The sequence below is a fragment of the Rhinatrema bivittatum genome, chromosome 3, assembly GCF_901001135.1.
Source record: "Rhinatrema bivittatum chromosome 3, aRhiBiv1.1, whole genome shotgun sequence".
In the NCBI taxonomy this organism is placed as follows: domain Eukaryota; kingdom Metazoa; phylum Chordata; class Amphibia; order Gymnophiona; family Rhinatrematidae; genus Rhinatrema; species Rhinatrema bivittatum.
In genome coordinates this window covers 76407852-76433870 of record NC_042617.1, presented here as the reverse complement: position 1 = coordinate 76433870, position 26019 = coordinate 76407852, and the positions used below count along the sequence as shown (strand labels likewise).

The window sequence follows — 26019 nt, the reverse complement described above, 5'->3', positions numbered from 1 at the left end:
ACCTGGAATATTCTCTCTCAGTGCCACAGCTTCAGCACACTGAGAAAGCGAACTACATATTGGTAATCCATTACCCCTACATGCAATTTTATGATTATTGTGTAAATGTTACGCACTCATCCCAAGTTCTTACCCAAAGTAATCTCAGAATTTCATATAAATCAAAATAGAATTCTATCTACTTTTTACCCTTGATCTCATTCATCTACAGAAGAGATTATTCATGTTACCAGGAACTGCAATATTAACTAAAGGAATAGCTATTTTCCCGATGCAAAAATTGCCATTTTGAAACACTGATTTAGTGTTGGGGCATATGGAACTATTCACCATCTTCAGATGGTTGCATATCTCCTTCTTTAGATAATTGCTTTTAACTGCAAAAAGAAAATTCTCAAAAAGAGATGCAACCCATGATTATAACTTTTGATGCCATATCTGGATCTAAGACACACAACCAACATGTCATTGGTGGTTATAAGATATGATGGTCATACTATTTAAATACTATTACTTAATGCTTAGGACCAGGAGTGGATCAAGGATGTTTTTGAGTCTCAACTTTGAGCAGTGTGTGTCACATGTGTCTCTTACAATCTGTGTGTGTGTTATTTGGCAGTACAAAAGGAGTAGAAACTACATTTCATCTGAATTAATTTGGTGATACACACATACAGTACAAAGTGGTGGAATGAGAACAGGTTTGGAACTTGTGAGCAGCAGTGCTAGCTATAAAGACTTCAACTGAGTTGCAAATGGTTTCAAGAGATACACAAATGTACAACTGGCACTACTACTCACAAGTTTCCAACTGGCAGCAGTGGAATCCCCTGTGTCCAGTTTATGCGCATACACTAGTCTGACATAAAATGCCTCTTACCTGTTGTGCAAGACCTTCCCTGCTCTCAGTGGAACTCAGAAGAACTCTTCGATTTGCCAAAGCCTCTTCATAAGGCACCGATTCTGGACAGGGCTGTAATATGAAGAGCCAGTTATGTGTGTTCATGTTCTTACCAGATAATCATTTTTAAAAACTAGAATGTGTTCCCATGTGCCTATTTTATCTTGTTTGTTAAATGTAATATTGGTTTACTTTAACAGTTGTAAATCACTCTGGGCTCTACTGGAAGGGTGATAAATCAATCTAAATACATGAAAAATAAATGAAATGTATTCTTTTGGCCAAAGGAATAAAGGGAAAGTACAGTCACTAAAGTAAGGTACCAGCCTCTCTACAGGTTTCTCAATTCAGACATCCCTCTCTTTTTTGAACTGTTCCTCTTTCCCTCAGCTTCACATTCCTCAACATATTTTATGTCAAGTGACAATTCTGAATATCTCCTGCTCCATTTGTTTGAAACATGCCTCTATCTTCGCACCCTGTATTTTCCTTTTCAGCTCTTAGATACCACATGACCAGGCATGCCTGTCTGTTTTCCCTGGCCCCCGTCTGATGCCCTGCTCAGCACTCGGGCTGAGTATTTTTATATGAGTGCTGCAGAGAAGCAAAACCCGAGATTGCAAGGAAAAATATAGATAAAAGGTTCATAAGTTATTATAGCATGTCAGCAATTTTCAAATGAGTTCGCAGGTGCACATATTCAGGTATGTGGGCATGTGGCCAGATACATAGCAATTTTATATCTTGTGCACATGTTCTAAAACAGCCCTGGTGCACGTACTTGTGCGCCTAAGTTTAAGCTTGCACACTACCGCCTAAAATCGGGTTTGAGCCACGTGAGGGAATTTTATAACAGGCATACCACCACACCATGACTAGTTTCACCAGTTCATCCAGTGTACAGCTGGGTCCTCCAAACCTCCCTGTTCTTTAGCTCTCCCCAACTTAACCCAGACTCCTCAAACACCTGGAAATAGGTTTTTTTTAATGAGACTTATACCTCCTCCATAGCAGAAGTAACTTTACACTCAAGTATACCTGGACAAGTGTCCATGTGGGTAGGTACTTGAATGCACATCTCTTGGCCCCACCCTGGAACTCCCACATTTCACCCCTTTTTTGTCGGATGTGAGATATTCATGCAACAGGACTTGTGCACGCACGTGAGCAGATTTTAAAAATCAGGTGAACACATGCATGTCCTTCATGCACATCTCCCAATTTTGGCATGCACCCAGCTTTTAAAATTCACCTTCATGTTTAAAAAGTACTTGATTACTCAGGTGTAGGAATAAACAGCAATACCCAGCGCCAAAAAAGCACAACTCTGCACTATTTGAAAACCATTGCAGTTTCTCCCCCATTAGGGATTCAGCTCCAAAGGTCACAAACAGCTGCCGGAAGAAGGGAGTTAGAATACAACGTACATCTAAACTCATTCCAAACCAGGTACTTTAAAATAAGACCAACGTGCTGCTAATTTTGCTTACTATTCAAATGTAGATGGGCATGTCGCTTAGTAGACGATTAACCTTACCTCCCCCCCAATAATCATAAGCAATTCTTGCTTTAAGCATATTAATGTCCTTGTTCAGCCTGAGCTCTCTTGCAGACTTCAGCAAATCAGTTTAAGCTGAAGACCTCTAGAGCATTGTACTACTACAGCTAAGTCACTCAAAACAGCTTGTCACCTCACCAAAAACATGCTCCATGGTTTTACACACCTTCTTCAGCGCTTTCATGTATGCGACTGCTTTTCCCTTGTTCTGTAGCATGCAGGCAGCCAAGAGGGGGTGAATGAACTCTGCTCCCCCCTTAGGACCATAGCTCAAAGAAACCGTGAAGTATTCAAGGTTGTTGCTGAAGAAAGTTGCAATCTAAAGGTGACAAAGTCAGATCAAAGATAAAGGCCACAGATTAACCAAAGCCGAAACACAAAGGAAGGCAGGTTAGAAGGATCCTCCATCCCACAAATACCGTAGTAGAAATGAAACTGAAGCCTAATCATGGAACAGATTAAGCTGCAAATAGAATAGTTCTTTGCTGATTAACTAGTCAGGTATACACACACAGAAATAATTGAATAATCATGAGTTTGAGTGAAAAATTGGGATACTAAGTATCCAATACATGCATGTATAAAACAGTTTATAAACACAGATCAAATGCAAACATGTAACACATTCACTCTGCTATAATTTGGTTTTGCTTTTTTTCATTAATAGGTAAACTAAGCAGAAGTTTCAATTCAGTTTGAACCAAAGGGTACTACAAAGAAATGATCTATTCCCAAACATTTATCATTCTTAATTACATGAAACAGTTCCATGAAAAAAAAAAGGAATAAAATTATTAGTCTTCATGTAGTCATGTTAAACATTTTGATTTTGGAATTACAATGCCATTTTAAAAGCATAAGAGATGTGGCAGGGTAGGGATTGCTGCCCTCATGGGTGGCTTCATTTCACCCATCTTACCAGTCATGATTTATTCCCTGCTTCCATGTCTGGGTGACTATAAGGGATATCTACTCTAAAGCCAATACATTTACACAGAAATAACAACCAACCACACTGCTTTTAGATAATAAAAACTTGCTCAGAACTATAACTTGGAGCTGACTCTGTGGTTCAGTGGAAGCGCTATGCACTACTACGTAGAGGATCTGTATACCATTCTTGGTTCAAGAGTTCTGTTCATTGGCCCAGCTGGGAGGCTGGAGGTGCTGCAGAAGTGGTGTTTACACCTCCTACTCATCAACCAATGGTGACATCTATTGGCTGGATTTAGGGCCCATAATCACAGCATTCTGGAAGGAGCCTAGATGCATGGATACTAGTTGAGGACTGCTGATGCAATGGTTAGGCTAAATAAGATGGGAGAGGATATAAAATACAGGAAAAAAAAGACAACTCCTTTTCGAATGAAGACTCCTGACTCCATAGCCCAAAAGAGGGTGGTCCCGACTGAGCTGGAAGGATGAAGGAGTAAGAAGAAAACACTGAGCAAAAAGAGAAAAAACAAAAAAAAGCTAGAACTAGTCACCATAAAGTTTTAGTTCCATAAATCACAGGAAGAACTGGCATAACAATGTTGAACATAGAACTTCAGAGTGCCAGACATACGTGCCCAGTCATTTACAGCTGGTGCCAGGGATCACAAGGTTTGAAAATCTGAGGTGTACATTAACAATAGTGCCGTCTCCTTCAAAGCTGGGGATACCTGCAGCCTCCCCCCAAACACCTCTGGAACTGCCAAAGCAAATGGCCTTGGGAAAGAAAACCCATGTCTCAGCAGCTGCAGGCCTAGGAATGTACTGCAGCAATCTACAATCCACTGCACAAACATTGACTAACATCCAGCACAAGTCAGACATGTAACCATACAGAATAAATCAGAGTTACCTTGCCTGTTCCATTTGTTAAAGCAACTACAGAAGATAAGATGCAGTCATTAGTTGTTCTAAGCTTCTCTGTGGCTGTAGGAAGCTCCTGTTCTAAGGCAGCTTTCTGACTGTAGTGCTTGGAAATGTCTAAAAAGACAAAAAAATTCACAGAAGTTGAAGCATTTTTACTTTTTTTTTTTTAAGAGAATTAGACAAACATTCCCCTTCTCTCATATGTTGAATTTTTTGCCCTAGAATTTTGAGCTTAGTACAATAAGTTTTCAAAATTATTTTTTACCCCTGCTATTTTCAGTGTTGGCTGCCCTGCCCCCGAGTCGTGCCTGGGTGCCCAGGAGCACCTTGCTGGCCCTGGGGCATCTCTCCAAGGCACCCGCTCACCACTGATGACTGGCAAGAGGCAGCTGCCATTGTAGTGGTAGCCATATCCCCCTCCCTCCTGACAGCACACCCAGGCTCAAAGGGTCCTCACCGGACGGAGGATTCAAATCTAGATCCTCTGCGCTGCAGCCTGAGCCATAGGACCAGCCTACGTGGGAGTTTCTGCCAAAACAAAGCGCCTTGAGAAAATTTAAAAAAAAAAAAAAAAAAAAGGGACTATCCTCCTAACTTGTTAGATTTTGCCATTCCTTCCTAATTTCTAGTGTGCGTCGTTAACAAAATATTTGACAGATTGCAGAAAACAAAAAAACTAAAGGTGATATGCATCCACATGACTTAAATCATGTTAATCTTCTTTACTGTGACTATTAACAAAACAGTTTAAAAGGCCATGAATGCTGAAGCAATGGGCAGTCACACCAAGACAACTCTGAAAGCACTGTGTAGACCTCAGTAGACTCTGAAAGCACTGTGTAGACCTCAGTAGCATGAAAAATCACCTCTTCCTTCCCCATTTCCTTGCTGTAACTCTAGCGATCCCTAAACCTGCAGTGATGGAAGGAGGTGGGGAGCTCTGCTGAAGTGATCAGTGTATCAGGTTCTTGTCCTTGGATCTTATCTGACACTACTTTTGGTTAGAACATCAGAGTCCGGTCCTGGGCATTAGCTGGGATACTGTCCAGCATCTCCCTCTGCAAATCCTGTTAATCTCCTGAGTAAGTCGTATCTGTGTGAAAGTCCCATGTGAAGTAAGGAAGAGGGACTAGTGGCACCAAGGAGGTCCTATGCCCACCAAAAACACCAGCCCATTACATGCACATGCATTATGGTCAGAAATCCTGCAGGGTTTTGTTTTTGTTTTTTTTTTTAGAAAAATGTAATTGATATACTAGGGATGATCCTTAAAAAAAACCCAAAAACAACTGTTTCCTTTATAAGGAACTTGATTTAGATTAAATGATTTACCTCTTCAGAGACCTTGAGTGAAAGGGTTGCAAAATTGCTTAGACTGAATGGGACAGCTATCTTGATGGGTGACAGTTACCTGTTTTATACTTTGTCTGATTGAAATAAAATATTTGTTGATCAGAGGATGTTTTACTGTATTTGGCTATTATAGTGTTAATTGGTCTCTTGTTCTGTCTTATTACAAAGAAATTGTGTGCCACCAGGACTGCGAGGTACACGTAAAGCCTGCCTCCTGATTGACTCAGTGTTAACGGTGTATGTTTCTGTGTGAGAATTACTGGATGCCCTACTCTTAGGCTAAGCGCCCTTTATTGCATTGGCCCCTAACGTACAGCTTAACGAGCGATTGGACACGTGTTGTGGAAGCAATAGGCTAACCTGTGATGCAATAAGGGGTTTAGCACATCTGAAACATGCATCCAAACTCACGCATAGCTAATACTGCTCATCACGTGAAAATGCCATTTAGATAAGGCAATTATTAGCTGTTACACCCCCACCCCCCCCCCCCCCCCGATGCAGAAAATCACCACTTGGCTAACGCACCCTTGTCAACACGGAAAATTAAACACCAGCCCCGAGCTGGCGTTAAGTCATACAGAGAGTCAAGGGCCTGTTAGCTGAGTGGCTATTTTCTGCTTCCTCCTACTGGCTGTCTCCGATTGGTAAAACCCAAAGAGATCAGATTATCCCAGTACTGCGTTAACTGCATTGGCTTCCTGTTAGCAGCAGAATCAGGTGCAAAGTTTTAAGCTTGCTGTAAAAATGTTTAAATTTTGCGAGGCTACAGTACTCAACGGATAGCCTCAGGTGATATCAGCCAATGTTAGGAAGCTGAAATCTTTGCCGCATGGGGCTACCTGCAACTCCGTTCCCTGTTCTGAGCACGGCTGCTCTTTGTCATTGCAGGAGATTTCACAAGCCAGCTCTTCTTTTGCGAGACAAGGAAACAGACACTCATATTGAGTATGTTTTCCTTACCCACGCGCCACCTTTTCCTGGATGCCCAATGCACAGTGCTAGGGACGCACTATTGATCCCCAGCGCAGCTTTTCTAGTGCAGAAGCTCATTATAAATACTGCATCGGGCGCCTAGGAGAGGTGTTTGTGCAGGTATTAGGAAAAGAGGCGCTCAATACAAGCTCCCATTTACCACATGTCATATTGCATTGGCCAGTTAGAAGCTGTCTTTCTACCATTTTGGGAAGGATGCATGAATCCACATTCAGGGCAGCTCTAAGCTAACCAGCGTCCCCTCCCCCAACTAATCCCTGCTCCTCAGAGAGGAAGAGTAAGGAAGTTACACTGGAGAGGGAGAGAGAAGGGCAAACAAACCTCCCTCCCAGACTGACATGTATTAGTAGCAGTGGCACTCTCCTCACTCCCCAGCCACCATGCCAGTGCTGGCCTTAGAAATAAATATCCTCTAGATCAGGGATTCTAAATCCAGTCCTTGGGACACCTATCCAAATTTTCAAAATATCCACAATGAATATGCATGTCATCGATTTGTATAAAATGGGGCTAAGCATGCAAATCAATCTCATGCATATTCATTGTGGATATCCTGAAACCCTAACTGGCTGGGTTGTATCCCAAGGATGGGGCTGAGAACCCCTGCTCTAGATATAGAAATACTACACCTACAGAATAGAGAGACATTTTTTCAGTTTCTATCAATCATGTATCCCTGGATCATACTAGCAACAGAACTGAGACAAAAAAGTCTCCAACAAAAATTTCTACTTTTGTCTAAATAACCAAGAAGTAGAGCATACCCCTAGACTACCTTGGCCTAACTATATCTGGCAACTTGGCTATAAGACATAACAAGAAAAACTAAGGGCACTATATGCAAAGCCCTGACCAGTTTTAGCTACAAAGCAAAAAATTTTAAAAATCATCTGACAGCTATTTTAAAAAATGGATACAAGATCTTATTCAGATGATATTTAACTCCTCACTGATAGCAGGTATCAATTAACTACTGGAGACAAATACAGAACGAAGATTCCATAAAGATTAAATAGAAATGGGCAGACAAAAACTGAACTGGAAATCACAAGCAGACAGATGCTGTATGCAATGCAGCATTACCATGCCTCATAAAACAAATAAAATCAAGAAATATAAATCATGAATCATAATAGTACAATCATACTAAAAAATACATTTCTCAAACAATGAATAGACCATTGTTTAAAAATGTTAGAAATTTCCCAAAAAAACAAAAACATTTCAAAATAGCAGAAACCACCATCCAAATAATTTAAACTAGTAAGGATTAAAAAATCTCCTGCTCTCCATTCCTGGGATTTTATTTTATTTCCAGGCAACCTGACATTGCCATGGATTGAAGGAGGGGCACCACACAGATTTTATCCTCTCTCACACACACACACACACTTAACATCTACTCACTCCTCTGACATATGCAGGCCTCCCTCCCACACACAGGCTCTCTCACACACTCCCCTCTCTCATACACACACCTATGCTCTCACACACACCCACTGTGTGCGCACGTGTGTTCATGAGTGCATGCAATAACCTATTTACAACACAATCTCTTAATCACACACATACTCCCAAGGCCTACCCCTCTCTAAGGGCTGCAGCAGGATAAAGTCCGCTGCAGCACTGCTGTGCTTCTTTGGGCTATGGTACCCCCTCAATCACAGTGCCCTGTGAGGTTACACACACCAAAAGCTGGCTACATTTCCAGCATAGACATCTGTCATCTCTCTTCGCTCCCATTTTACTTCCTCTGTCTTCCTGCTAAAAAACTTTCCCTCCCTTGGGAGTTAAGCATATAACTTTATAACTCAGAGGACAGTTCTCAGATATGGATTAATGCTGGCGTTCTCTTCAACTAACAGTCTGACCACAGGGTATAGAACTTTCAGCAGTGATCTCAGATAAGTGACAGACTCTGTTACCCTCCTAATGTTTTTCTGCTAAGTTTTACTCCTTTATACAAAGTTTTTATCATTGAAAGTTAAAAGATGTGAAGCAAAAAATCTGAAGATTGTACACGGAAAATGAAATTCCGTTGAAGATATACCATATTTTTGTTCCATAAGATGCACTTTTTCCCCAAAAAGTGGGGGGAAAATGTCTGTCTCTCTTATGGAGCGAATATAAAAAACAAAAACAAAAAACATCCCAACCCTTTAAAGTTAATTAACTACACCCCCCCCCCCCCCCTCCCCCAGACTTTCCAAAAGTCCCTGTTGGTCCCGGAGCGATCTCCTGCACTCGGGCCGTCGGCTGCCAGTATTCAAAATGGCGCCGATAGCCTTTGCCCTTACTATGTCACAGGGGCTACTGGTGCCATTGGGCAGCCCCTGTCATATGGTAGGAGCAATGGACGGCTATCCATGTGACAGGGGCAGACCAATGGCACCAGTAGCCCCTGTGACATAGTAAGGGCAAAGGCTATCGGCACCATTTTGAATAATGGCAGCCGATGGCCCGAGTGCAGGAGATCGCTCCAGGACCAACAGGGACTTTTGGCAAGTCTTGGGGGGGGTTGTAGTTAACTAACTTTAAAGGGTTGGGATGGGGTTTTTTGTTTTGTTTTTTCCCCAACAAAGAGAACGATAAACATTTTCTGATCCAGGGAGTGGACAGAAATGGCCCTCCCCAGACTCGAAAATGAAATGGGGACCCAAAAGAATTGTATGCCCTCCCATAATTTGCTCCATAAGACGCACAGACACCCAGGAACAAAGCCGGTTTATAGCACTATATATATATATATATATATATATATATATATAGATATATATATATATATATATATATATATATATATATATATATATATATATATATATACACTCAAAATCTGAACTAAGTCATTGGGAAAACCAGGACACCACTGAAGAGACATTAAAGGACTTCAAAGAAAAAAAACACAACTTAAAGGTGTTTTAATTGCATAAAATTTTGATCAAAATTATATTTTGTGACACCAAAACAGAATTATAGAGAAGGCAAGTGAAAGTCCAATAGACTGGTAGTGCCTATTATGAAGACCTTTCCACATCAGTAATTGACCTTACTATAGAAGGGGTTAGTTTATTGAACACTGGACACTTTTAAAGTCAACAGGAAGTAATACTTCCACACAAAAACAAAAACAGTGTGCGTTCAAAAAGAACAAGCTTTATTACATGTAAAATATAGTGCCAGATATCAAACTAAACAAATCTTTAAGGGACTATGTAAAATTTAGTATTTAAACCTGAACAGATATTAGATTTGAATTAAAATAGTGAAATTTAAATACAGTCCCTTGTAGTTTTAAAGATTTCTCTCAACCGAAAAGAGTATTCTATGCTGGAAACTTAAAGGTTTAACTAGATAGGGTATTGAATCCTTTTTAGTTAGAAGCAATCAGTTGTTTATATACATTGTGATTTGATTTACAAATAAATTAATTTGTTTTATATGAGCTTTCTTCCTCTTATTCTAGTCTCTCTCCCGACTGTTGCTGTTCCTCACGCCATAGCAGCACTACTGAAAGAAAAAAAAAATCCAAACTCATTTGTCAAAATGCTAGGCTAATCAAGTATGAGATCCTATTGTCTGCGGGAAACATCACCCTCACAAGGTACCCAATCTTGAACCCTACTTCCTCGCTTCCCCACTCTCATGGAAACTGATTGCCATTATTGTATCCCGACAACTGGTCATCTCATTATGCCTCATATTGACCTACCAGACACCCCATGTTCTTTCATGGATGAGTCAGGTTCAATGGTTGCAGGCTATGCTGTCTGTTCACAACATATTTTTGAGAGTTACTACCTCCTTTGTCTTCTCTGCTCAAGTTGCAGAACTCATTGCCCTAGTTAGAGCATGTACTCTATCCAAAAATAAGTCTATTATCATTTACACAGACTGTCATTATGCATTTAGAGTTGTACAGGAGTATAGACAAGTGTGGAATATTCGGTTTGAGGAGGTACCCAGATTAGAAATGATCCTTACCTCTTCAATATCCTAAATGCTTTTCTACTGCCCTCCGCTGTTGCTAAATGCATTGCTGAACAAAAACCATATGACAATGCTACGTGTGAATATGCCTAGGCAGACTCTGCAGCCAAGGTTGCAGCTATTTTTGCACCTCAGGCCCCCACCAGTGCTCTTGTCCATCTCAACTAACCAGTCTCCTTTGACAACCCTTAATGATGGTGCTCTCCTCCAAGATCAGGCTCCAGAATTAGGAAAGCCTTCAAGGAGACTGGCAGAGTGCCTTTTGCACCCAGACCACCTTTGACAATGACTGGATGGCTGCCAAGTTACACCAATGGTTTTGCTCCCTCATCTTGCTCACCTGCATCACAGTGTGGCACACAAACAAAAGGGGTAAGGGGGGGCGACAGCTGCTGATAGGCTTGGTTTGCACCAAATTTCCCTTCAGTGGCTCACCTGCCCTATTTGTCAAGCCCACAATGTTGGCAAATTAATAAAGATCCAAAGGGTAGCACACACCCTGCAATGGGACTCTTTGTAAATATTCAAGCTGACATTAAGATGATAAAATGTATTTATGAATGTGTTCTGCTTTTTATATGCATGCATTCAGGATAAATTGAAGCATATCTATGTGCAAAAAGCAAACACCACCAGTCAGTAAGAAAGTAAGAATTTATTCCCTGCTTTGATACAACTGTGCTGGATCTTTAAGGTCTTGCAAATTTCTTTTATCTGACCTGTTGAATGAGTACCACTACCTCTGTTAAAAGTCAAAGCTTTCATTGCTCTCATCACCCATACACCTCCGGCTTAGTGGAACTACAATTGTGTTTTGAAGATGGTGGCCAAAATGTGTGCTGAAACTGGTTGTGGCCAAATGCCCTCCTCTCTAGCACTTATGAGCATGATATCTGTGTCAAACAGAACACTGGACTGAGCCCAAATCAAAATACTATGGGCAGACCAAGAGACTGCCATCACCACCTCCCATCCCTGCTCAATTAGCTGATGCCCATTTGACTGATGATACCATCTTGAGCTACTGTAAAGCACTGTTAAAGCATTTCACTCAAAAGTTCAGGCTATTTTTTCCAAGGAACCAGAGGAGCAATGCCATTCCTTACAGCCAGGAGACTAGATGTATGTTAAAGCCCATCTACAGAAGCCTTTACTGGAACCCCACTGGAAGAGCCTTCTTACAACTTACATTACTATAACATGCTATGGTCTCCAGATGTGGATCCATGCATCACACTGCAAGAAGACTACATAGATTCTAGATGCCTCCATAAATTTAGCTACTGCCTCCAGGGCTACCTCGAATCAGTACAAGGACAGCATTCATAACCGCATTACCCAAAGGGAGAGTCAATGCATTTGTCATCTGGGGTTTTGTTTTTTTTGTTTGTTTGTTTTTTTTAATAAAAGCCTTCCGGCTAATGTACATTGACTGTGCTAGTAACCTCTCCCTTACCAAAGTGTATTTTCCCGGAGATGATTTGTCACTACAGCAGCCTAAGAATTCTAGTGGTCACTCTGTGCGGTGGGACTGTGGGGGATTACTCTGTCAAGGGAGTAATATCTACACCAATATGCTAAAGATTTGAATAAAACCAATTGCTGGGTCTGCAGACATGCCCCTCATTCCAAACAGGAGAATATCCATGGCTCCCATTCCATAGGCATTCTAGGCTTATACCTTCCCATGGATCCTGAGTTCAGGAGGGAATCAGTCTTGGGACATGGATACTGATCTGACCCCGATAGTTTATATTAAGTTAATTTTCCCTGCTACAGGTCTGGTGTGTCAAGAAAACAATGGCAGAAGCAAGTATAATTTAACTGAGGAAAGGAGAATCTGCTCTTTGTATAACCAAATCTTTTATGGACACCCAGATATGGCAAACAGACTCCACACCTCCCAAGGGATTTATTATATATTTGGGCTGACAGTGCATACTGATGGTTACCTGTGAACCAGTCAGGTAGTTCCTGGATTACATTATACCAGCAATAAGATCACCTTGTTGATCTGCCTTTGGGAAGAATAAGAAAGGATACTCAAAATATACAAACGTTATAGAATACAGTTTTTAAAGTACAAAGAAAAAAACAAAAAAGCTGTCAGTACAAAATATTCAAAACACACACAAACTTAAGATTAAGTATGTATAGATTTATCATCTAAAAAAACTACATCAGGCATGGATGCCCTTATAAAATATATTTTACACCACCAAATTCATTTCAACAAACCACATGTGGGAGAATAAGAAATGTACATGAAACTGGGCCATTGTTTTCCCCAATTATGGCTTGGCCCATACCACTAAGGAAAACAGATTGCTGACAAATATACTTGACAAAGTTAGCAATGAAACTACTGAAACGTTAGAAAACATTACTGTCAAGATGACAGCAATAACTATGGTATTACAAAAGCACATGATGTTAGATTTTACATTAGCTAGCAAGGGGGACTTTTTTTAAAATTCTGATTTATATCCCGCCTTTCAGCCTAAAGATCATATATTTGATCATACTGAGATCACCAGAAAAGAAACTGCCAAAGTTCATCAGAAAGATATCTGGACCCTATGGTCCTGGTTTGGCACCTTTGACAAGAAAGATGGCACCAGTCAGACACCAAATCTGTAAAAACCATCAGAAATGAATCCATATAGGACAGGGCCTGAAGCTCAGAAATTCACCTAGATGAACAGACTGCAACTAGAAATACCACCTTTAGAGAGATATATCTTTGGAGGCCTGAGAACTAAAGTGAAGTCCCACTGAGGAACTACTGGTCTTGGGCAGGGGAACATAGCCTCTTTACTCTTTGAAGGAAACAAGCAACATTAGGATGGAAAGCACAAATACCACTTGCACTCTACCCCAATAACAGATTGTAGCTACCTGAACCTTTAGAGCAGAGCTTCCCAAACCTGTCCTGGAGACCCCACAGCCAGTCGGGTTTTCAGGGTATCCACCATGAATATGCATGAGATAAATTTGCATACCATGGAGACTCAGTATATACAAATGTATCTCATGCATTTTCATGGTGGATATCCTGAAAACCAGACTGGCTGTGGGGTCCCCAGGACAGGTTTGGGAAACCCTGCTTTAGAGAATTCAATGACAAACACGTATCCAGACTCAGCTGAAGAAAGGCTAAAATGATAGAAATACCTGCTTGCCATGAAGAAACTGCCTCAAATCAGACCCAAACATACCCCAAAGAGGAAGACCTCCTATGAGCTTTTCAATAGAGTGGAGAGCAGTAAGGAAGAGTACCCATGTGAACATTCACTGCAACCACCATGACTTGGGTGAATGTTCTTAGAGCTGTGGCTAAGCCAAAAGTAAGCAGCCTGAACTGAAAATGCTGGTTCATAAAGCAAAAAACCTCTGATGGTCCTCCATGATTAGAATGTGAAAATATGCTTCTGAAAGATCCAGATAGGCCAGAAATTCATCTCCTGTACTGTTAACAGAACTGATCAAAGGGTCTCCATTCTCTAATGGGAGACACAGACTGCTGTTTACTCCCTTTAGATCAAGAGTAGGCCTGTATGAGCTGTTCTCCTTTGGAACCATGAAATAAATGGAGCAGCACTTGCAACTCTGATCATCACATGGAACTGTCCCCTGAGGGGACAGCTGAGTCAGATCTTGGCTTTGTAGACCCCAAAAAGATGGATCCCTGCCCCTAAAATGGAAACTTCCTCAGTAGGGCACAATATCCTGGAAGGAATCAGGTGCCTGGCCCTCAGACTACTGTGAAACAAAGCTCCCAGTTTACCAAACTCAAAAGACTAAAGCAGGCCTAGAAGAAAACCCCTACAATACCACCAGTACCATCCTACCATCTTGCTGGATGCAGTTCTGGGCTGCACCACATGTAAGGAGTATTTATGTCACAGAGAAAACTGTGTTCTCTGCCTCCATCTGCTGGCTTGAGGGGGAAACAACCCACTTGTCTGACCTCATGTAACAGGATGATAAAAACAAAATTTAAAATGCACCCAAAATTCAAATTTAAGACAACAAATGTCTCTGTATCAACATTTAGCTGGAATCCTGAATCTGAAACATGTTTATAATTGAGAAACATAACCGGATGCCGTCCAGTATCCATCATGTTCTACTAAACAATACCCTCACCTTTCATAATATCATGGAGTCCATGAAGAGCAGCAGAAAGCTGGGTAAATATGGAAATGTAATTTGCTTGAAGCAATCCCTCAGGTTTTGAACCTAAAACCACCAATAAAAAAACATACATAAAATTCAACTTAAAAGCAGTAACAAAACATTTAAAAAAATAATGCATCTTTAAAGCAGCTTAACTAAACTAGTCCTTTCCCAAAATCTTATCTGTGTTATAAATTCAGGCTGACAGTTATTCAACTCCCAAAAGAAATGGACATTCCAACAAATGAAGAGTGACAAGATTGGAAGCCGCTGATTTAGGTGGGAGAGTTAGGGTTAGGGAAACAGAGGTAAAGGAGAGTGCATTTCAGTGTTATGGATGGAAGAAAAGGTTGGTGACAGGACCTGTGCATTTTCTATTTTTCAAGTTTACTTGGAGGGCATTTGGGGTGATGGAGGCTCATCCCAGTAAGAACCATTTTTCAGATATTGGCAGGGAAGAGAAGAATCAAGCCACTTGGCCTACGTAGCATTTTCTGTTTAAGACACTGTTTCCACTTAGCCAGCCATATTCTTTTGAATATAGCTGGTTAAGCTTAAAAGGTAAAAACCAAAAATAATAATTACCACTAAAGAAGGTGTACTAATACTATTCAATACAAAAATCACACCATTCCTACAATATTATACTGAATGAACAGACTATCAACCTATAAGTTGTATTCTATATATAAATGAGTTGAGTTTCTAAAAAATTATTGATGAAGAGATTGGTTTCATATATAATTCAAACTTGCCACCAGTAATCAGTACCTCTAAGTATTTAAATATTAACCACCAACCACCTCCATATCCGGTTCCTTTCTTTTTTTTTTTAAACAATTTTTAGATACAATTTTTTCTTAAATGCAAATCAAAAAAGTTCTTATCAAAAATATTCATTCAAAAATTCTTAGAAAAAAGTGCACTCAAACAGTTCTAGTGTCCAGTTAATACCATTACCCAAGGGTTTTAAATATCACATCATCCAAAAATGAAACCAAGGCATCTGATCGCAATATCTTACTGTCCTCCCAACATGGTCATGTTTCAGATGAACTCCATCAGGGGAAATTCTCTTATATCGTGCCGACTCAGACTCCATCAAGAAAAATGCTCTACTCAATCTTGCCAATTATGTACCTTAAGCTCTTCTCCATATCAAAAAGTGAATGCTTAAGTTGAATGCTTAATAGCACCCATTCCTTTTAAATATCTATCATGTGATCTGATAGTGTGTAAAACCAATGACATTTGTAGGAAATTCAAAAAGGACCATTCAGTCATGGCACTGCTGAATTCATGCCTCTTTAAAATACACGGAAATGAATAAATATCCCGATTATTATTATACCAGAGATATCCAAATCAATTCCTCATTCATACCATTTGGAACCACTGTACAGAGTATAAATCCAGAATGCCTCACAATAATTCAAACGTGATTGTATATCACCTCCCCGATTGATGTTGGATATTTGTTCAATTACACTCCATTGCAGATTGTCAAAACTATGTTTAAACTCGATAATGTTGAACCATGGGGGCACACAACTTCATTGTTTTTAAACAGGATGTTTTTCAGGACCTTCCACTGATAGCCAGGTCGCGGGGCATCAATATCAAAAAGAGTGGTTCATTCCCAATTATTGGAGGTGTCTCACTACATTAGGTCATTTTAAGTGTGGTGTATGCAGTTGATGTGTCATCCCTCCCATGCTGGCGACCAGTCCCGTACTTTAATCCAATATGAGCAAAAGTAGATTCATACACTCGATTTCAATTGTTCCCCATGGTCTCAATACCAATATGGATTGGTCTGTATTTTTCTGATCTTGATTTTTTTCTGATTCCACACTGCTTATTGCTTTTAAGATTGTGAATAATTTTCTTACTGTTCATTGACAGCTTTGATCGAATGATTCTCTATTTGGCGTGCTTTTCGCTGTAAATCTTTTAAATTCCTGGAAGACCACAAGTGTTCTTTAATGTGCCATTCGAAATTGACCAAGCGTTTGAATCCAGTAAGCAATGTAGTTTTCAAATTTTGTCATGTTTTGATGGGTGTGTAGTTTTGATGCTATAAACAATCCTAATATTTCATTGTAGTTAAATTTTGTACGCAGATTAGAAGTCCCTCCCAACACAGTTAATCGAAACACGATCCATGTCGGAGAACAGTCTAAGGATTATATAATGCTGTGTTTGTGACATCCTTCAGATTCAATTAAAAACATATCTAAAAGATCACAAATTTGGACAACTGATTTTCTCACTATCCCTCTATTAATGTGATGCCAGTAAGAACTATTACAACCTACAAAGATTGCAGTGATATGAACAAAGCTGGAGTTCACTTTGGGAAAGTATGCGAGTCGCAACTTTCTCAACACGGTTCCATGTATGATTTTTTGGTAAAACTAGTACAACTACATATGCCAGAATGTGTGAATCCTGGCGTAAATTCACAGATTTAGTGCGAGTCCATTTTAGCAGTATCACATTCTTGCTGACACTAAATCTATATATACCAGTACCAATACACTCACAATATTTTTAAAGAATAACTAAGCATAAACAAACATTTCAATATAGCTTTTGTTGTACACAAACAAGAATTTAGTAAGGATCATATAGATCTCTGGCTGCCAATTTTGGAAAAACCACTAGCATGCCTTAGTCTCTACTCAAACATTTCGTTTAGTTTGAGCCACCATTGGCCACTTACTTGGTAAGGCAAGAAGACTGATGTATGTATATAGCTTTTCGAAAGCTGAGGTCAACCTTTTCATATCATTGTGGAGTTCCAGGTTTCTGGCTCTCAAAGCTGGTGTGCAAAGTGAGAACTCACACTCTTCCTCTAAGCTAAATGTCAGAAGTACATGAAAACAAGTCAGCCTTGAAAACACGTGCATATCATTCATACACTGAATGAGAAATCCAATTCCAATCTCCTAGTTTTACAGCAATCCCTGTAAAATATAATCAGTGTAATGTAATGCACAGTAACTCTGTACACTGATATCTGGCCATAGTAAATTGTGCTGGTCTTAGCTACTATACAACCAGCATAGATTACAAAATCAAGCTGGATTCTTTGAAAATATCAATACTATTAACTGGCTGGAATCAACATTTTTCCAACTGTTTGATCAAATGCAGATGTTTTAGAAAAGAGGAACAATTTTAGTCTGAGGGCTGCAAACATATCTGGGGTTTAGGGATATGCAGGGAAAAAAAAAATTTTGATAGCAAAGTTGCTTACCTGTAACAGGTGTTCTCCCAGGTCAGCAGGATGTTAGTCCTCACATATGGGTGACATCAGATGGAGCCCAATCACGGAACAATTTTGTCAAAGTTTCTAGAACTTTGACTGGCATACTAGGCATACCCAGCATGCCACTAACCCTGCATCCATAAAGTTATTATTTTTTAATAAGTTTCAAGTTACCTTTGTTTAATAATTTTTGTAAGTTACCTAAGTTACCATTGTTGTTTCTCTTCTCGCCTTCTGCCCTTTCTCTTCTACCTCTTTTCTTATGCCCACCCCCTCTTCCCCCTTTTTTATCATCTGCCCCTTTCCCCTCTCCTCGTTCATTGTAATTCCTCCTTTCCGAGTTATTTGTAAACCGGTGTGATGTGCTCCACAAACATCAGTATATTAAAAGTTCTTAAATAAATAAAAATAAATAAATAAAATAAATAAATCCAGCAGGGGTCACCCTTCAGTCTGTTTGTAGCAAAAAGTACGAGCGAAAAATAAGAAAATAAGAAAAAATAAGCAAACCCAACTCCACAGGGCGGCGGGTGGGTTTCGTGAGGACTAACATCCTGCTGTCCTGGGACAACACCTGTTACAGGTAAGCAACTCTCTCCCAGGACAAGCAGGATGGTAGTCCTCACATATGAGTGAATAGCAAGCTACACGATGCCCGAATAGAGGCAACCAAGAAGCATCCAACGATGTGCAACAGAACCAAGAACAGGGGTGCTGTTGGTTATGAGGGCAGGCTGAAATTCACAGTGGGTCGTAGGTAGGAAGTTGGGTATTAAACTGGAAACAAGTTACAGACTGGCCAAAGACAGAATCTTGTCTGCCAGCCGTGTTGAGACATTAATGAGCTGTGAATGTATGGAGAGAGCTCCATGTGGCAGCTCTACAGATGTCAGCAATAGGTACAGAACGGAGGTGTGCCACTGACGTTGCCATGGCTCTGAACTATAATGAATCAGATATTTTCGATGAGGAGGGGATATGGCTATATGGGCATAAGCCTTCTGAATATCTAGAAAGCAGAGACAATCTCCCTTTTGGAGGAGAGAGAGCATGGTGCCCAAGGTAACCATCCTGAACTTTTCCTTGCAAAGATGTTTGCTTAGGGTGCGGAGGTCCAATATAGGATGTATTCTACCCGACTTTTGGAATCAGGAAATAGAGAGTAGAATGCTTTTCCTCGCTGCAGACGGGGAACCAGTTCCACGACGTTGGACTGCAGGAGGATTGAGAGTTCTGCCTTGAGAAGTGGAGTGTGGTCGGTTAGACTCCACGCCGGACGCAGTGGAGAGTCCGGTGGTAGTGTAAGGAAATTTAGATGGTAACCGTGGGCTACTATGGAAAGGACCCATTGGTCTGTTGTGATTGTGTGCCATTTGTTGGCAAATTGGCACAGGCATCCGCCCACAGGAAAGTTGGTTAGAGGGGGGTTTGGCTGCTGCTCTCTAGATGGAAGTCAAAACCCCGATGCAGGACCAGTCTGAGGAGCTGGTTGGGCTTTTGAGGGCCTGTGTTGACGAGGCTGACCTCTGTGAGAGGGTCTGGTCGGTCTAGCCTGGGATGGAGGAGGGTAATACCTATGTGGTTTGTAGGTTAGCCTTCTAGGTTCTCGTCTAAATGTTCTTTTGGTGGTAGACAAGAAGTCAGAGGGGACAGTGGAGAGTTGGCGCAAGGTTTCTTGGTGGTCTTGTCTCCTGAATTTTCGCGCCAAACAAATTGTCCCTGTGCATGGAAGGTCAGCCAGCCTGTCCTGGACTTCCTGGCATGAGGATTTGAGCCATGCCCAGCGTCTGGCGCTATTCCTGCCGCTGACATTCTGGAGGCGGTATCGAAGATATCATACGCTGCTCTTACCTCGTTTTTGCCAATATTGAGTCCCTTCTGGAGGATGGTAGACAATCCTTCCTGGAATTTTTCAGTCAGGGTCTCAATGAAGTCTTGGACTTGTTTCCAGAGATTCCTGGTGTATTGCGTCATGTATAGCTGATAGGCTGCTATACGTGCCATCAACATAGATCCCTGGAAAACTCTTCAGCTGAAGGCGTCCAAGGATTTCTGCTCTTTGCCAGGAGGGGCAGAAGAATGAGGCCGGGATCTCTTAGCCTTTTCCTGGGCGGCCTCTACCACTACTGAGTGGTGGGGTAGCTGGCTTTTTTGAAAACCCGGAGCTGACTGAACAAGGTATGTAGTGTCGGGTTTTGTTTTTTTTATTGACTGGTGGCACTGTGCCAGGGTGTTCCCAGGTACGGTGTAATAGGTCAAGCAGAACTTCGTGAACTGGAATTGCCATTACCTCTTTGGGGGCATCCACGAATTGAAGTACCTCCAGCATTTTATGCCTGGCATCCTCCTCCGTTTGCAATTTAAAGGGGATGGCTTCAGGCATCTCCTTTATGAAGCTGGCAAATAAGAGGTCCTCTGGAGGGGAGCAGCATCTTTCTTCTGGGGGTGAAGGCTCTGACAGAAGGTCTTCAGAATCTTGAGAGTCAGAGGAATCACCCCAAGGGTCATATGGTGGATCTCCTCCACCCTGCAGGCCTTCAGATGGAGGCAGAAGTCCAAATTCAGCCAGATGAGGAGGTGGCACTGATGGAAAGGATGGAGGCACCAAGATAGGAGGAAGTGGCGGCACCGATGGCATTGGTGTTCTCGATGGTCATCTGGGTGGAAGAAAACCCCAATGGCCCAAGAATCTGTTCTGGCATCAGTGGCTCCCAGGAAGGAGAAGCATGTCAGTTCAGTTCTTCATCATCCAAAGATAATGGAACCGGGATCGATGCCGGTGGAGGGATCGATGGTTTCGGAGGCGCCACTGGTCCGGAAGGAACGGGCACCAATGGAAGTGCACCGATCAGGGTGTCCAATCTTTCGAGGAGTGGAGCCAACATAGTCAGCACCGGGTCAGGCATCGGCATGGGAGTCTGCGCAGGCGGTGATTGAAATCCTCGAAGCGCCTGAAGTACTGCCTTTTGGACTATCCGGTCAAATTCCTCCTAGAAGGCTGGTGTTGGTAACAGCGGCCAGGGTTGGAGGCTGAGTAGGCGTTGACTGAGGGTCCACCAGAATTTGTGGAATCTCAGCTCCCAGCTCCATTGCAGGTGGGGAACGCCTCGGTGTCCCGGGTCCAGAGGAGGATGGGGGATCCTCTCCCCGGGACTTCTTGGATGGCGGTTCAGTCGAGGTCGATAGCTTGTCCGTCCGGCATCGGATGAAGCTTCGCGTCGATGCAGATGACAGTGCTTCTCGTGATGCTCAACCCGGTCCTTCTCCGGCGCCAAGGACAAGAATGTCAAAGCTTTTGAACGAGATGATGCCAGTGGCGGCCGGTCACCGGCGTCTCAATGTTGAGACGTGGATGGAGAAGGAGTAGATGAAGAGGAAAGCTTACGACTGTGCACTTTTGGCTGGAGTCGAGCACTTAAAAGGCGAACAGGTGCTCCATCTTCTCCAGGCGGGCACAGCAGCCTGTTGGAGTCATTGGGGCACAACTAGTGCACTATTGGACATCGTGAGAAGGCCCCAAGCATAAGACACAGACGTCATGAGGGTCTGTAATGGACATAGTCCTCGGACACTAGGGGCACTTCCAAAAACGGGTCACCGTTTCGGAAAAAAAGGCAGCGTGCGGTCGGTGGTCGTCGGGTACCGATGGAAATACCGCCAGGAACTGACCGCAAGAAGCATGGTAAACTTACTGACATTAGCGTAGGTCGATGGGGACCCCGGGAAGGGGAAAATTTTTGAAATTTTCTGAGAAAACGTTCCGTGAGGAAAAAACTGTGAGAAATTCACAGAGCTCCTGAGAACTGCACAGAAAAAAAAAAAGAGACTGAAGGGGGACCTCTGCTGGATGCAGGGTTAGTGGCATGCTCAGTATGCTAGTTAAAGTTATAGAAACTTTGACAAGTGTTCCATGATAGGGCTCCATCCGATGATGTCACCCTATGTGAGGACTACCATCCTGCTTGTCCTGGGAGAATTCATTTTCCTTCATGAATATATTTCATTTAATGGTTTATTTCATTTTTGTAGCTTACAGAAATGAAAAAACTAAAAAAAAAAAATCCCCCAAAACACTGAAACTGGGCTTCCTGAGACTTTCCTGCATGCCATCCCTCCCACCCTCCAAAACCTGCTGGGGCCAGTATCCTCTGCAGTCCTCAATTACCAATCTGAGAGGGATCAGAAGAGGAGGCCTAGGCCCAAAGCCTCAGCTTTGCATAGGCCCAGGCCCCAGAAGGACACCAGGACCTCTGCTTGGGCTCAGGCCAAATACCGAGCCATTGTCCCAAGCCCAGGCCCAATGCCAGAACACAGTCTGGAGGCCAGTTCTCAATGCCAGAGCTTTGGCCTAGGCCCAGATACCAGGTCTCAACACTGAGAGGCTGGGACCCAGCATCGGGCTTGGGCCTGGTCCTTGGCCTCCGTGTTGAGACCTAGCCTCCAGGCTGGGCTCTGACATCAGACCTGTTCCTTGGCCTAGCCCCAATGTCAGATCTTGGTGTCGAACCTGCACCTTGTTTGGATGGGGCCTGGTCTTTAGGCTGGCTACATTAGCGGAACCGCAATGGGATGTGGTTAAGTACAGAAAGAAGAGTTTCCCAGCCCCGGCAAGTTTTTAGGGGATGGCTTCTGGGCCTGGGATGAGGTCCTGGTGTCAGGCCTGGGCCTATATCTAGGCCCTATGCTCTATTTTTTTTCTTTGCAAACTAACCAAGAAAATCAAAATTTTGTTGGATTTTCTATTGTTTCATTTTGAAAACATAATGGAACAAAATAGGAAGTGTCAATATTTCTTCCTATTTTGTTTCAAACTAAGCACATCCCTACTAATTTTCTGGATATTTGCAAGGAATATCCATCAAGCATATGAAGCAGGGTAATTTGCAGGCCAGTAATACAGGAGTTGTGTACGCTTGTGTCAGAAAGTGATCTTTGGAATATTTGAGACTGGAGAAAGAACAGTGTCTATTAAATAGGAATCAGATGTGCAATCATGTAGAAGCCCAGCGACAGTCTCCTACTGGTTCCAAAATGTCAGCTGTCAACATGAGATCATAATAAAATATTAGAAATGAAGTACTAGCATACCAGCTGTTTCGTGAATATTTACTTACTACCATAAGAGGCTGTAATCATCTCCCCAACCGCTTTGAGCACATCTGATTTTTAGAAAGCCTTTATTGCTCACAGCGGCTGTTTGAACTACTTTCAATCTATGTAACATTTTATAAATATCTTCACCCCTTGTCATGCTTTGCACAAGGCTAACTTCCTTTCTAACAAATGTTTTAATATACATATGACTTTTACCTAGATGTTAATATATTCTGCAGTCAAAAATGGAAAAAGAGCATCTTTCAGAACCACATTAAGAACTATTGTGTAAACTGTGGGTCGGGACCCCAGATGGGATCACAAATGCATCAAATGGCAGCGCTCTTCGGGCTCCAGCAATAGCAGCATTAGTAGCAGAAATCAACGAGGGGCCTGCAGGCCAGAAGGCACTTGTAGGCCCTTGCATGAGTTCCTGTGTTAACAGGAAGCCCTGTGTGAGAAAGGGTAAGGGCTGTTTGCAGGGCCTTGAGCTTGCAGTGGCTCACAGGCCCTGCGCTGACTTTCATTACTAATGCCATTGCCGCTTGCGGATCACAGTCTGGCCTGGGACCTACCATGAGAGGAAGGCCGAGTATGCACAGGCTGGAGGAAATTGCTACTGCTCCGCTCTCCTTACTCACCGCTGAACCTCCAAGAGAAAAACGTTGCCCCGTTCATCAGTCTGCCCTCTATTCCAACCAGTTGCCATTCAACTTTCTCCTGGGGCTCAAAGAAAATGTTGCCAATGACCTTCGCCAGGGAGATGTTTGCAGGAGGGGTTAACTGAAGGGAGGGATCAGATGCAGGAAGGGTTTGAGATTTTTGGATCAGCTGGAGAGGGATTGGCTGTGGAGGAATTACACAAGATTGACCAGGGGGATATAAAAGAGGAGCTGGGGGAATGAGAGAGGAATCAGCCTGGGGGAGAGGGAGGTGAGGGAAGAGTTAGAGGTGAAAGGTAAAAGGGGAAAAATAAGAGATGGGGGATGAAAATGAGCAGAATATCAGTTGACGCGGGGGGGGGGGTTATAAGAAGGGCTTGAGGATGAAAGACAATCAGCTGCAGAATATAAAAATAGGGCTGGAAGTGGTGAGAGGGGATCAATTAGAGTAGAAGTTAAGAGAGTAGGTCCACTGGAGGGGGAAGAAGGCTTTTTTTTTTTTTAGTTAATTTCAAAATTATATTTCAAGAAATCTTGAGAGGATAATCACTTACATTGCTCACAAGAAAAAAACAAAAACAAACCAAAAACAAAAGTAAAATCAACACTGCAAAAAAATTTCAGACCATCATCCTAGAAGGGATACTCAAACTAATTCTGTAAAAGAAAACAAAGGGAAAACAGTCCTTTAATACATAAAAAGAATATTTATTTATTTATTAAATTTCTATACCGATATTAGTGGGAACATATCGGTTTTACATCAAAACAATGAACATAGGGAAGATAGTTACATTAAACAGGGAGATGGGGAGTGGGTGTAAGGAACTGTGAGAAAGAAGGTTGAAAGAACATAGGAAACAGGCTACTCTGTGGCAGATGATAGCCAAATAAATTAACATTGAATATACAATTTGGAGAAACAATAACTATGTAAGATGAAGCTGCAGAACTGGAACTCAAAGGCTCCACCATAGCAGGGAGGAGGTTAACAGAGGAGGTCCTCTAGAAGGGCTGGAGGTTGAGAGAAAGGATTGACTGGAGAGAAGGTAGAGGTTGAAAGTGGGGATTGCTTGACATGCAGGAAGGGTGAGAAGAGTGACTGTTGTAACGGAACCACATCCCTGATACTTAGTTTTGGACATCTTCTGGGGTCATGCGAGTTTCCTAGTGCTAAAATTGGGTCAGATTGGTTAAATGTTTGGGAAGCCCTGTTTTAGGAGGATTCCAGTATGTTTTGGCTACTAGTGAGTAACAACTGAAATGAATGGGAGCAGTACCCTAACTTGTTTCAACTAATACTCAAATCTGGTTTTAAATATTACCTTGTAAATGAATATTTAATGTGCTTAACTGTCAGTACTAAACTTGGCATGAATCATTTACTGGTCATTTTCTCTAATTTTCTATGAACAAACATGCTCCCTCACTTTCAAAGTCTCTGCCTGTTATCCTCTGGCATATCATGTTCTCTAGAACTCAATTTTTTGAGATTGCTTGTAAATCTTAAACCTTGGCAGTCTCTGATCACAGCCATGTTGAGTTTTACCAAGTTTACTATAATAAATGCATTTTCTAAAGTCTTATCTTCTCCATGTGTCTGGAACAAAATCTAAGCTCCATAAAGGGATTGCTTCTTAAGAACATTTGAACTCTGCTATGTACATCTACTAGCGCTATACAAATGATGAATCATAGCAGCAGTTATGAAAACCTTGTGAAAAACATAACAACCTTATAGCAAAAAGTGCCCAGAGTTGCTTGGGTAGTCTGGTCTCCAAACGCCTGTGTGTGAAAGCCAGTGTGCATGCCTGTGATGCCTGCCTGTCCCTGTGTCTACCAGCATGAGTGACAGGGCATATTAGCAAACATTACCCGGCATTGCTCAGTTTGTCTGATCAATAACAGCCTGTGTGTGTCAAGCAACATTATGAAGTTAAGAAAGCTCATCACACAGTAAAAAAATGTTACTAGCTAAAATTTCTATGGGTACCATAAGGTTTGGAGATATCTATACAGAGCAACAGTTACAACCCTTAAGAGAAATATGGGCGTAACCTGCAGAGTGCAGTTACTAACTTTAAGCTTCCTGGGCAGAAAGGATGGATCATTTTGGTCCTTTTCTGCCATCACTGCTATGTTACTGTGTGAC

General features: G+C 41.9%; 1 protein-coding gene across 2 annotated transcripts in view; it reads right to left on the bottom strand.

Annotated features, from left to right (window-relative positions):
* The window catches only part of PPP1R21 (protein phosphatase 1 regulatory subunit 21), a 188354-nt gene that overhangs the window by 77917 nt on the left and 84418 nt on the right, over window positions 1-26019 (bottom strand). For both annotated transcript variants that reach the window (XM_029593392.1, XM_029593391.1), the window contains exons 12-16: window positions 17563-17699; window positions 14808-14900; window positions 4306-4433; window positions 2626-2778; window positions 881-973 (exon numbers count right to left, since the gene is read on the bottom strand). In XM_029593392.1, the coding sequence (XP_029449252.1) occupies window positions 881-973; window positions 2626-2778; window positions 4306-4433; window positions 14808-14900; window positions 17563-17699 (604 nt within the window). The remainder of the gene's footprint in view (window positions 1-880; window positions 974-2625; window positions 2779-4305; window positions 4434-14807; window positions 14901-17562; window positions 17700-26019) is intronic.